This window comes from Bos javanicus, chromosome 5 (assembly GCF_032452875.1).
Source record: "Bos javanicus breed banteng chromosome 5, ARS-OSU_banteng_1.0, whole genome shotgun sequence".
In the NCBI taxonomy this organism is placed as follows: Eukaryota; Metazoa; Chordata; class Mammalia; order Artiodactyla; family Bovidae; genus Bos; species Bos javanicus.
In genome coordinates, this window is record NC_083872.1 from 93,819,184 (window position 1) to 93,833,704 (window position 14,521).

Here is a 14,521-nt window from a genome sequence, read left to right on the forward strand (position 1 = left end):
TTTCCCAGACAATTCCAGTAGCTCTTACAGTATATTTCAAGTCCTGGTCTAGCTATTTATAGTTTACAGCCTCATTTACTTTAATATGCTACCTGAATAACATAATCATAGCTATAACCATGGTATAGGGCCACAGGGTGCATGCAACGCTAATGTTTTTTGACTATTTAAGGGCTTGTTCGTAAACGTTCCTTAATAATAATGGCAAAGCTTTTAGTAACTAGTTATCAGAAAATAGTGAGTCATTCAAATGGGTTTCTTTTCCAACGAAAATATTTAATAGGAGGCATTGAGATCAAAGTTATATTGCTTTTATATTTTATATTCTAACAAGTAGAAGGTTTTTGCTGTGAATTCATCCCTGTTAACTTCTGTTCGGTGCAGTTCTGTAAGCTTCCTAATGTATTTGTCTTTTCCTTTTCTTCTCAAACAAGATATGATTTTCATCAAGAAAGGTCAACTGAGTATGTATCACTGAAGAATATTTATGTATACACGTAGGACTTGTGTATTGATAGTTTTACAAGGTATTATTAGCATCTTTTCTGGTCACCAAATCAGATTTCCCTGGAAGAGTCTGAAAAAAAAATGTTTATTGTTCTAGGCTCTTCGGAGTAACAGGAAACTGTGCTGCTTGTAGTAAGCTCATCCCTGCCTTTGAGATGGTGATGCGCGCTAAGGACAATGTTTACCACCTCGACTGCTTTGCATGTCAGCTTTGTAATCAGAGGTAAGCACAGTTCATTCTGGCTTCTAAAAAAATGGTAAATCTCCCTTTGCTGGCTATGTGTTTAATGGTGGGAATTATTTTAGTACCCTTTACTTAAAGCAACTTATCTCAGCATTTTTGTTTTCTGCAACAACTCATTCAAGGCCAGAAACACATCACTGAGAAGGAGAAAGGTTTCATTATCCTTCTGTCCCTCAAAGAACTGCATCATAGAACAGGATATGATAGGAGATGAAAACTTAAGTGTATGAAAACTTTATAGAAAACTTTCTCTTCTTATTCATTCTTTTCTCTTGTTTTTCTTTTAAAAAGTAAATTTAAAATATCTTTACTACTTGAGCAAACAAATTTTCAAAGGAAAACATACAGAAATTTGTGGCAAGCAGTGTGTATTCATCTTATTTTCCTTGTATACAGTTGCTCTATCTCTTGATTTCTTATCTTGAATTTTAAACTTGTTGTATATGTACTTTTAAAGTTGCTTCAAAGCTCTTTGGGAACTAGGTTGATATAGTTATCAGTATCAGAGAAGCAGCATTGAAGGATGGAAAGAATGTTACAGAGGGGATCTAGAAACCTAAATTCCAGTCTGGACTCTTCCTAGCAAGGTATATGAGCATAAACCAACCATTTTAGTCCTCTGGACCCCAGTTTTTTCCTTTATAACAAAATAGAGTTAGATTTGTCCATTTCAGAGAACTCTTTCATCTCAAAGTGTTATGATTTCATTCCATTTTTTCTAAAGTGAAAAGTATAACTTTTATTTCTAGTCGGAGCTATATACTATGATACCTGTTTTATGTGATAAATGCAGAGGATACTAGAATATTAAAAGATACATCATCAAAATACATTTCAAAAATTACTGTGCTTGATGGAGTTTAATGAAAATAAATTCAGCACGTGGGTGAAAAAAACCTGAATGTAATATTCAGTTAGTTTTGTCCAGTTCTCAGTTACTGTAATTGGCCTTGTTTCAATGCAGTATCTTCTTATGAGGTGCTGTAGAATAGTGGAAAGAACAAGTGTTTACAGTAATAACTGGATTCAGATTTCAACCCCACCATGTACTGGCTGTGCAGGCTTGAGTTTGTTTCTTAATTTCTCTGAGTTTGGTTTGTGCATCCTTAAAATGCAGACAATAACGCCTATCCTGCAGATTTTAAAAATTAAATGAAAAAAACTTACAAATAGGAGGAATATAATAGGTTCTCAAAAATTAGTTTTTACCTTGATATCTATGATTTATTTTTAACCATATAGTATTTCACTAACTTGGTTTTTACACAAGATATCTCTTGCTAAATGTAGATGTTCAGAATGTTGCCCAATATACTTCACGATGTATAATTGACCCAGGAAATAATTCAAGAAGTTACCCTGCAGCATCTTGATTCTTCCCAGTAGATGTTTGGAATCATAGCAGGTTGATTCAGTCTATAGTGACATTTAGCCAAAAATAAATTGGCATATGTACATATTTTTATTATAAAGATAGGAATACAAAAATACAAATACCCGCACATCCTTACAGATTCATTACCTTGCATATGTATGTCTTAAAGGTGTATTAATACTAAATCTAGAATTTTTTTGTTTACTTATCAAATTGATCCACTAAACATTTACTAACAATAGAGGTATCTTTCTATAGCTCTAATATTTACTGCTTTTCTACTTATAGAATGTTATAGATTAATAATGGAAAATTTAGAAAATAAAGATGTAAAATAACATTGTCCCATGTCTCACTACTCTGAAAGAAATTATTTCAATGTTTGGTGTGTAGCCTGTCATACATTTTTCTATGTACATATGACAAGTGATACATAACATATGCTTTATATTATACCCACACTTAAACATCTTAAAGGAAAGTAGCAAGGAAGAATCCTAATATTTGATACTTGTACTTTTTCATTAATATAGTGAGCCTTTTTACCTGCCTTTAAAAATTATTTTATGATAGTTTAACTTTCTTGTGTTCAGCTTTATGGATAGAGCCTCATATATTGTTAAATCAGTCTTTTATCATCAGATGTGTAGGTTTTATCTTCTGGTTTTTGTATTATCAGTATCATCAATTTAATATGGACTTTATAAACAAATACTCAAATCTGTGTCAAGCTAAATTCGCAAGCACATGGTTAATCAGACAAAGCATATAACAGTTTAAGGTTTATGTTATATAGTACCAAAATGCTCTCCAGAAAAATTATACCAATTATCCTTACTCCAGAAATGAAAAAATAATGCATTCCTTTATAGAAGTTCTAACACTGGGAATTATTATTTTTAAAGATATCCTTGTCACCTTGAGGGTGAAAGATGACATCTTATTATCATTTTTAATTAGCATTTATTTGATTACTAGTGGCCCTTTGATATTTTTTCTATTAAGAAACTGCCTGTTTATTCCTTTCATCCATTTTTCTATTAAGGCAGACTTACCTATCTTATCCATGTTCTACACAGAAAATTAAAACATCATTCAAATGCTAAGCCCAGCCTAAATTCTATTATGATGCAAAGTAATTGTAGGTTGTTAATGCTATTTACAAATCGTATATCAATTTTATTTCACCATTGAAATAAAAAGTTGCATTCACAATTAAGTTTGTCTTCTCAGTGGAACTCAGTCAAGTAAGACAAATACTCCTAAATTTTGACTCTAAAACTGTTCACCTTCTTATTGCTGCAAAATACTGTTCTAGTATCATTATTAAAGTACCTAATATATTTCTGTGTGCGCTTCATTTATTACATGCCATAATGGGACTGCATATCTTTAGTGCTGGCTATGCACAATTAGCACTTAGTTATTGTCTTGTCACTTCCATCCCTACAAGACAAACTCCTTTAATGCAAGAAGTCAGCTAATCTTCATCAGTCAAGCAAAGCAGACGAATTGTGTTACTCTGAATCCAGAAGGTTTTCAGTACAGGAGACTCTCCTTTTACATTGATGTTTGCTTGGGGAAATCTCCCCAGTAAAGCCATTCACCACAGGAGCCTGTACTCATAGTAGCCGAATCATTGTCCCAGTACTACACCTTTTCAAGGGACACACAAAACCAATGGGTAATTTATAGGCACTTTCCCTTAAGCAGACTTTCTGGATGCTGAAATTGTGATATTATAAATGCTTATGAGTATTATTTAGCAGTGGGAGTCCCTGCTGGCTCAGTGGTAAAGAATCCGCTGGCCAATGCAGGAGACATGGGTTCGATCCCTGGGTTGGGAAGATCCCCTCGAGAAGGAATTAGCAGCCCACTCCAATATTCTTGCCTGGAGAATCCCATGGACAGAGGAGCCTGGTGGGCTACAGTCTATGGGGTCACAGAAGAGTCGGACACAACTCAGAGATGGAACAACAATAAGAACAATCATTTAGCAAGCCGTTTCATCTTAACTTTTAAATCAAAGTATCAGTAAGATATAAAGCATTGCTGAATGTCTAAAAAAGATAGTAAAAGGACTTCCCTAGTGGTCAAGTGGTTACAACTCTGCACTTCCCCTGCAGAGGGTGTGGGTTCCATCTGTGGTTGGGGAGCTAAAATAGCACATGCTGCATGGCCAAATATAAATAAATAAATGACATTTTTGAATAAGGTAGTAGTAACAGTGAACTTTCAGGATTGGTGGTCTTCTCTGTCCTTCAAGTAAAAGGGTATGGCTAAAAATGGGCTTTTTAGCTCTTTTTCCCCTGGGGCTCAGATGGTAAAGAATCCACCTGCAATACAGGTGACCCATATTCAATCCCTGGGTTGGGAAGATCCCCTGGAAAAGGAATGGCTACCCACTCCAACATTCTTGCCTGGAGAATCCCATGGACAGAGGAGCCTGGAGGGCTACAGTCCATGGGGTTGCAATGAGTCGGACACAACTGAGTGACCAACACTTCTTCACTTCAGGGCTAAAAATGTGTGAATATGAATTTTAAAATATCTCAAAATATATCTATTTTGAAAGGACCAGAAGAAGATTATTTTGAGCACCTTGTATGATAACTGTAATCTTATTCAGAATTGGGAAATTCTGGTTAATTTCTTAAAGATGAGTAACCCCCCCCCGCCCCCGGAACATTCTAGAAAGCTAAGTGATGGTTTTATAAGAGATGAGAAAAAAGTGCTCGTTTGTAATGAAATGGCCTCAAATATATATAACTGTGTGACATTTGAAAAAAAAAGAAAGCACTGTGCTAGGCTCTGTGGAAACAGAGGTGAATAAATTCTAGTTTCTGTCTTAGAGGTGTTCAGAACTATAGAACAGACTGGAGATCAAAGAATCACAGAAGAGAAGAGTGTAAATATCTGTTTACTAAATATACAAAGCAGATCTATACTGAGGGAAGAGAGGTCTGTCCCTTATGTCCTTCTTATGAAAGCATCAAAGGGTTGATGTGCTGGATTTTAAACGATTCTCTAAGACTGCTTAGGGTGTAGGAAGTGTGTCTGGGGAGGTGACACAGCCTTGGTGCAGTGAGGAAAGGGTTTTGCAGATAGATGGAGCAGAGGCAAGACATGGAGGTGTGAACCCATGGAATATGTTCTGGAAATGAACAGAGGCTCAGAGATGGGTAGTTGTGGAGTAGTTTGGTGAGGATATGGAGGAGTAGGGAACAGAGAGAGGAAATTGTGAAGGTAAGAAGTCAGTGAACTAAAGTCAACATGAATCCAAATTTAAATTATTCATCAAAAAGAGCTCTGTTATTTGAAGTATTCAGTTCCAGAATAAGTCTGTCTTTACCAACATTTATGGAACACCCACTTCAAGTGGTAGTATAGTTTATGGTGGTATTTCAAAGGGTTCAAACAAAATTTAACTCATGGTCATTTACCTCAGCACTACCACTCTGAGTGGGAAATCTGTTACACATTCATGAGAGAATTTGAAATGCCACAGTAAATGATACACCAAAAAGTAAGTGCTTTGGAAAAGATCAGAATGAGTTGATGGGGTCAGGGAATACCTACCGAAGGAACGGAAACTAAAAAGTCTTTATTCATTTATTGAAGTATGTGCGTGCTAAGTCATATAGTTTCTGTGTAATAGTATGTAAGTTACAGGTGTACAATATAGTGTGTGATCAGTTGCTTCAATTGTGTCTGACTCTTTTTGTGACTCCATGGACTGTAGCCTGCCAGGCTTATCTGTCCACAGTGTATTCTAAGCAAGAATACTAGAATGGGTTGTCATGCCCTTCTCCAGGGTATCCTTCCGACCCAGGGATTGAATTGTGTCTCCTGCATTGGCAGACGGGTTCTTTACTATGGAGTCGCCGAGGAAGCTCCAATATAGTGATCCACAATTTTAAAGGTCATACTCCATTTAAAATTATTATAAAATATTGTCTATGTTCCTCATGTTGTAAAGTATATCCTGGTAGCTTATTTTATACCTAATAGTTTGTACCTCTTACTCACCTATTCCCATATTTCCCCCCCAAAAAAAGAATTTCTAGTAAGTAGGTAGAAAAAAAGGAGAAATATCCCTGAGTAGGAAACAGCTAAGCAAAGAGGAGAAGATTGTCAGTAGCAAATAATAATGGTAGCAAATTCTCATACAGTGCTGATCAGACATTGTTTTGTTTTACATGTGCTAGCTCATTTAGTCGGAGAAGGCAATGGCACCGCATTCCAGTACTCTTGCCTGGAAAATCCCATGGGCAGAGGAGCCTGGTGGGCTGTAGTCCATGGGGTCGCTAAGAGTGGGACACGACTGAATCGACATAGCAGCAGCAGCAGCAGCAGCTCATTTAGTACTCAAAATAACCCAGAAGTAGTCACTATGATTAGCCTCATTTAACAGATGAGGAAATGAAAGTATAGAGCATTTAAATAACTTGCCCAAGATTGCACAGATAGAAAAAGGTAGATTCAAAATTTGAACCAAGAAAGTCTGATTTTTAGTCTCTGGACTCAGATCCAGTATGAGGACCCTGGCCTGTTTCAAGGTGGGTATTTTCTTTGCTGACTGTAGTGGTGGTTTACCTGCTAAGACGCATCTGACTCTTGTGACCCCATGGACTGCAGCCTGCCAGGCTCCTCTGTCCATGGGTGAAAGGTGCTCAGTCATGTCCGACTCTTTGCAACCCCATGGACTATACAGTCCATGAAATTCTCCAGGCCAGAATACTGGAGTGGGTAGTCTTTCCCTTCTCCAAGGGATCTTCCAAACCCAGGAATTGAACCCAGGTCTCCCACATTGCAGGCGGATTCTTTACCATCTGAGCTATAACGGAAGCTCCTGTCTAGGGGTAAGTGGATATAAATGTGAGTAGATAGAGTGGAGTTAAGTGAGGTAGATATTAAATAATTTATAGCAGGATTTGGGATACGGGTAGTGTAGTTTGGTACAGAGAAGATTATTTCTGTGTGATGACAACTATGCTGTCATTGGGAAAAGACAGTAAATTTGTTCACAAGTGTACAATGAGTGTATAACTTCCACTTCTTACTGAAGTACAGTATCAAAATCTCCACTTTTAGTAGCAGAGGTATGCTAAATAGGACAGTAGAAATATTGTAGATATGGACTAGATTCCCTTTCTTTCCAAAGTGCTGTGGAAATGGAAATTAATTATAATTGACAGTCACTCATCTTAGGGAAGTAAGATGACTAAGTTAACATTTTCATTCTCAGAAAGGATGTCACAAATGAAGGCTTCCTTGCAGAGGCATTTGATAACCTGTTCAAAACCACTCTAAGCCCCACATTTTATAGGGATAATTTCTTAATTATACTTATTGTCTGTACTTTTCTAGTATCTAAGACCATATGAATTTAACTATAGTTACTCCAAAATACCAGGTAATTAATTCTATGATTAATTCTTAAACATTAAGATTAGATGGTTTAATAAACTGATGGGACATTTTTTTATTCCTTAACATATTTTTTAATGATGCTGGAATTAATTGAACTGACTGTATCACAAGCAGTTAGGGTTAGATTATAAAAAAGAATATGTTTATTTTCAAGAATTTTAGCCTGACCTGTAAATATACATACATTCAACATCCTCTGGCCATCACTATTTTTATAATGTTTTTCTGCAAATGCTAAATCGCATTAGGATCTGGTTATAGAACATTGGAAATTAGCCTTTCTTACAAAATCACAGTTGTAGATCATTTTGTTAGATGTCTGATAGCTGCTGTGTTGCTGTTTCTCTAATTTTGTCGTGTTTGTGTATAGAACATTTTAAAGGAGGATATTAGCTCTTGTTGCAAAGCAATCATAATCAGCTCTTAACCAAAGCTTTCAAGGCTGTTTTAAGTTTTATGTGTGTGACATTCCTCACCTGTGTTCTGTTTCATTTTGACCTTTAAGTATAAATTGATACACACATAAAATGTACTTTATCCAGTTGACAACATATTAGTAACAACATATTTCAGGAAGGAATGTTTTAGATGAATTCCATTTGTATCTCACTGAATGATAGGCACTCTTCTTTAAAGATTATTTTAAGATTGGCAACCACAAGTCCATACTTTATTATTCTGTTTCTGTTTTGTAGATGTTTATTGTGTCATAGTTGAGATTCCACGTGTAAGTGAAATCATATGATATTTGTCTTTCTTTGCCTGACTTAAGTCACTTAGTCTCTAGGTCACTCCATGTTGATGCAAATGGCATTATGTCATTCTTCTTTATGGCTGAGTAGCATTCCAGAGAAGAGAGAGAGAGAGTGTGTGTGTGTGTGTGTGTGTACACGTACCAAATCTTCTTTATCCATTCCTCTGTTGATGGACATTGAAGTGTTTCCATATCTGGGCTATTGTGAATAATAAAAACTTGAATCTTGAATCCAAAGAGATCAGGGTGCTTTTCATTCCTCTACCATACATGTTCTAGCTATGGAACATTGAGCAGGTTTTAAAAATTCTGGAGAAGGCATTAGGTTTTTCATCTGAAAAGGACAATGTTAATATTTTATCGGTTGGATTTAAGGAATAAATGCAATGACTATATATACATGTTCAGCCTTAGTACATGGTAAGTACTTTACAAGAGGTGTCTATTTTAATTACCTACGTTCCAAACATTGAGAGAAGGCTTTGCGTACGGTATTTCTCTACTCTTTACTATCAACTTACAAAAGTTACTGATGTTGAAAACAAAAGTCCTGAAGTTTCATTTTTAAAATCGTGAGTAGAAGATTGGGATTTGAACTCAATTCATTGCAAATGTCTCTCTGCCTTTAATATACTTCTTATTTTAACATTCCTACTGAGCTGGTGATGGACAGGGAGGCCTGGCATGCTGCTGTTCACGGGGTCGCAAAGAGTTGGACATGACTGAGCAACTGAACTGAACGGAACCATTCATTGATGTAACTGTTTTACCTTACCCACAGAGAAATGACTCAGAGAAAGTATGAAATACATCCTATATCTTGCATTGGGTAGGTGAGAACCACAGCACTCAGTACCAAATCCCCAGGCTCTCGGTTCAGTGCTTTTGTTGATATAATTACTCTGACTTTATTAATCTACAAATAAAATTACCTACATTTCAAGGCCCCTGAAGGTAAGAATGGCATGACACAACATGGCAAAATAAAATATTTTAAAAACGACATTTTTATTTGACAGCAAATAGAATTTGGAGACTTATTTTAAAAATTAAAGCATAATTTTAGACAGTACAGAGTTGAAAAAGTATTTCTAGTTTAGTTGGTTTTTAGGAAAAGATAAGATTCAATAACATCAGCTGGAACACAAGAATATTTTATTAAAATTATTTTTGATGTGATAGTTTATTAGTTTATTAGTTAATTCAAATTAATTTCATCATTAATATAGAGTGAAAAATTTGAACAGTAATTAAATCTATTCTGCATGTTATTGTATATAATCTCACATAAAAGAAAAGTATCTAATTTGGCTATTTAGGCCTGCCTAACAAAAGAAATATTTCCTTTTATTCAACATAGCCTAATGATCAGGATAATCTACAAAAACTGGTTTATCCAAACACCACTTTTTAAGCACAATATTTCATGTTTATAGTTTGCAACTAATAAAAAGAAGATATACTTGAAGTCCAGACTTGAATGTCCATTGTATCCAATAGCCTTGACCACAAACAACTGCAGGATTTCAAGATCAGGGCATAGTCTGTACTTTCAATCAGCATCATCAGCAGGCAGTAATCCTGGGGAAAAAAAAGTAAATTCCACAAATAAACAGACCAATCTTCCTTTAAGAGGAAAGCTAATTCTTTTCAATCTACTTTTTTTATTACACTATTTTCCCCTCTATCTACTTAGCTAGAGTAAGGATAAATTTCCAAAGCTACCCAGTTGGAAAATAAATAGGTTCACTGTTTGTCTAGCATTCCAATCTTTGCAAATGTAAATCAGCCCAACTGCTCCTCATTTAAACCTTCAACTTCACAAAACATTAAAGTGTGGCTTTCACGACACAATTTAATCTATCCACTAAGATTTCTGCCTGAACATCATTTGAAATTGACTATCTGATAAAGAGAGACCACTATCAAAGGTCAGTGAGGTCAACTTGTACAATTACAAGTAGTTTTACTGGGTCAACTCTACCAGACACTGCTGTTTGAAGGTTAAATTGTTACAATTAAAAATATATACAGATCGCCTTAGAGTTACTTTATTGTTAAATGTACCGGAAACAGCACGGGCATTTATTTCTGACCTTAATTGTGTCCAAAGTGTCACCACTGGGAAATTATACAAAAAGAGCACTTATTAAAAACATTATGATCTTGCACATTAAACAATGCTTTATAGAATAAAATTTATAATTAACTACTAGAGACTAGTTTATTTATCACATCAGTATTAAGTTCATCAGGTTACTCCTTTAGGTCTAATTGGAAGTGCTCTAAGAAGTCCACTTACTATTTCATAGTTAGTGAACTTGCCACAAACAAAGCACCATGGCCCAGCATCTAAGTCTGATGCTAAAACAGCTTTCAGTTCAGAACAATCACTTCCAAATTACCAGAATTTAATCACATTTTAACAACAGGAAATAAAAGGAAGCTTTAAATGAGAAGCTCTAAAATTGGCTATTCCCTAATCATTTGATTCATTTTAATGTTTTTACTTTTTTTTAATAAGGTGGATAAATGGGCAGTGATGAAAGCTTCCATAATCACTGCCATGAAATATTATCATTCTTTCTTTTATGTGTGTGTGTGTTGCCTAGTCATGTCCGACTCTTTGCGACCCCGTATGCTGTAGCCCACCAGGCTCCTCTGTCTGTGGGATTCTCCAGGTAAGAATACTGGAGTGGGTAGCCATTCTCTTCTCCAGGGTATCTTCCTGATCCAGGGATCAAACCCAGGTCTCCTGTATTAATGAGTGTAAATACACGTTAGTTCTTTTTTTTCTTTCCAATATATGAAAAAAATATGACCTTTGCTGCTCAAGGTGTTTTCCTCAATGTTCTTATGATTTTTATGTATAAAAGTAGGATCTTAAATTTTGTGTGCAGTGTTTTATTAAATGACCTCGATGGTTTAATTTTGACAATAAAGGCAACTTTCTAAGCCAAACTTTCAGACTCAGGGAATTACCATATGAAATGATGATTAGGAAAAGAAATCTTCAAAATTAGAGATCTGAATGAAGTCATCTTAACCATTTTATTTTTATAAATATTTTCAGATTTTGTGTTGGAGATAAATTTTTCCTAAAGAATAACATGATCCTTTGCCAGACGGACTACGAGGAAGGTTTAATGAAAGAAGGTTATGCACCCCAGGTTCGCTGATCTATCAACATCACCCCATTAAGAATACAAAGCACTACATTCTTTTATCTTTTTTTTGCTCCACGTGTATATACGAATTGACACGGGAACCAACTGAATAGCGTAGATATAGGAAAGCAGGATGGTTATGGAATAAAAGGCGGACTGCATCTGTATGTAGTGAAATTGCCCCAGTTCAGAGTTGAATGTTTATTATTAAAGAAAAAAGTAATGTACATATTGCTGGATTTTTTTGCTTGCTATTCGTTTTTTTGTGTCACTTGGCATGAGATGTTTATTTTGGACTATTGTATATAATGTATTGTAATATTTGAAGCACAAATGTAATACAGTTTTATTGTGTTACCATTTGTGTTCTGTTTGCTTCTTTGTATTGTTGCATTTAGTACAATCAGTGTTTAAACTTACTGTATATTTATGCTTTCTGTATCTACCAGCTATTTTAAATGAGCTGTAACTTTCTAGTAAAGAACTGAAGATCAAATCTCACTAATGATACGTATAGATTAAACACGTCTATCATCATTAAAAATACAGAAAAAGAAAGACACACAAAGCATTTTAGCAACATCCACTATTATTGCCGCTATGATTTAGAGTCTTTATCAGTGTTCTCATTTATAACCCCCTATTTTCAGGGGGTTAAAGATCAGCTTTAAAATAATGCATAAGAATTTCATCTTAAAGCACTTTCATTTTTTACCAACGTGAAAAGTGCCATTTTTAGAATAACTTTAAAGCTTAACAGTTTTCCTTTTAATATCCTTTTTTGTGCTCTTTACCTAGTCAATGGCTTTGTTTTGTTTCCTTCAGCGCCATTCACCCCTATGTGAACTAGTGCCTTTGGGTATCATTTAAAAATTTTCCAAAGGGTTACTTTTAAAAAGTGTTACTGCAATTATGAGATAATCTTAAAATGATAAATTTCTTGTGCAAATTTTGCCCAGACCTCTCCATAAGAGCTAAGGGTATAATAACATTATGGCTTGAAACATTTCTGGCACTAAAAGGTTTTGAGTGTGAATCTACTGAAATCATGATAATGCACACTGAAGCTATGATGATATTTGAGGATTGAAGTCACTTTTGATCAGAGCAACATAGTGCTCACAGAATCTTCTAGAAGAAGAGAAACAAAGGGATTGATAAAAAGCTGAGAACTGGTGATTATATATTTTTCTGTATTTACCTGCCACTTATTTTAATGTTCCAAAGTGAACACTTTCAAAGTTTGATGTGTCTTACTCTTCATTGCTTTCTCTAAGTAATTACCATTCAGAATTGATCACACTTAGGCTGAAATCTGTCATTCCATTTTTGAAAGGTGAAAAATTATTCCCTTACCTACATGATAGCTGATAAAGAAGAAAGCTTTCTAGAAAGAAAAATTATGGAGACTGATTATTTAAATTACAATTAAGGAAATAAAGATGAGACTGTGTTCCCTTCTTCTGGGTTGTTCACACTTTGCTTCTTTGCTTCTGCTCCCTGTATTCAAACTATTCAACAGACCTAATTCCACAACAGGCACAATGAAGCATATTTTACTAGAGCAAATTTTAGTTCTTTGGGCTTTCTCTTTTTTTATATATATATTGATCACTTGTATAGGAAACAATATTTCCCAGTGTTAGTTGCATCCCTGCTTTGTCCTGCCGAATATGCACTGCAGATGAAAATTAAATGTGATACCTGAATTCTTGATTTGGGGCCAAAATATTAAACTGAAAATAACTCTGGTGTGGATTTGAGTTGTTTTAAAACAAAGCTTTACTACGAACATGTGTGTGCATCTGGATATTGCCTCTCATTTTTAGGAAGATGGTTCTGTGAAAAGTGAACGGTATGTATTTTTACAAAGGATTCATGGTTAAGAGTGTTCAAGTCATGTGTCTTCCAAATTTGAGATATACCCCAGAGATATTTCAAGAATAGCAGTATGCAGTCCACAAAATTATTATTTTAGCCTTAGAAACTTACATTTATTTCATGGAAAGACTTGCATAGCCAAAACCAAAAAAAAACCAAAACTGAACAAATGGGAGGAAGGTGGGGGAAATATGTGACAAGTGGTTTTACTAAAGCAGCCCTCCTAGTCCCCATTAAGAGTTGTTTGAAATTCATGTGAATGTAAAATTCGAATTGTCAGTATCTTTTTGCAAATGATCTTTTTTATATTTAAATGATTTTGCATATGTTTATCAATATGTCAAAATACTTGTAAATTGGGAACAAACTTCTCTCAGCTTCTTGACGCTGTTCCTTTATTCCTGCCACCCAAAGACCAAACAAGGTTTTTACTGCCTTTTCTTTTGCTTAATCCTTTGGGAATTCATTCTTATGCTTTTTCTATAAACAAAATGACTCACCTGGATTAAAGATTAAGGCCTTAATCTCTTTAGATTATCTTTAATCTCCATAAGATGGTGGAACAAGATAGAAATAGGCCATCTGACAGCTAATTGCCTGAAAATAGTAGCATTTTTGACCTGAAGTACTAAGCTTATTGTCTTGACTCCTCAGAGTCCCTGAACTGTTGTCAACTTTCCTCTTTGTGTTGTGTAACCCTGACGTCATTTAGCTTATTGTCTGAAGGCTCCAGTAAGACACCTCCGATGGAGTTTGGTTTCCTCAAGCAGCGGAAGCTGCCTACATGCATCTCTTGTAGGCTGACTGTGATGAAGGACCAAGCTCCTCCACCCACCAGAGTGCTGGCTGAGTTGAAAAGCTGACCTGTGTTTGTAATTTCACTTCCATCTTGCTTAATAAATATCTGCTGGCTTCTTTCATTCACTTTTTTATATTTGGATTTTTTTTTAATAAAAGGGGCATCACACTATTTGCACTTAATTGGCAAAAGTCTAAGATGATATCTAGAAAGCATAGTATGCAAAAGGAATAAAAATGTATAAGGACATTTACTTTCAAAAGGTATTAATAGATCAGAAGCAGAAAAAAGTACCCCAAATGCTTTCTCCAAATGTCATATGCAGGATCTCCAATCCAGGTAGTTTATTGCTATTTACTTC

General features: G+C 35.1%; 1 protein-coding gene across 4 annotated transcripts in view; it reads left to right on the forward strand.

Annotated features, from left to right (window-relative positions):
• LMO3 (LIM domain only 3) overlaps window positions 1–14,285 on the forward strand; it is a 63,637-nt gene extending 49,352 nt beyond the window's left edge. For all 4 annotated transcript variants that reach the window (XM_061417730.1, XM_061417731.1, XM_061417732.1 and 1 more), the window contains 2 exons: window positions 605–730; window positions 11,387–14,285. In XM_061417730.1, coding sequence (XP_061273714.1) covers window positions 605–730; window positions 11,387–11,492 — 232 coding nt within the window. In that variant the 3' untranslated portion in view covers window positions 11,493–14,285. The remainder of the gene's footprint in view (window positions 1–604; window positions 731–11,386) is intronic.
• The last annotated feature ends 236 nt before the right edge of the window (window positions 14,286–14,521 follow it).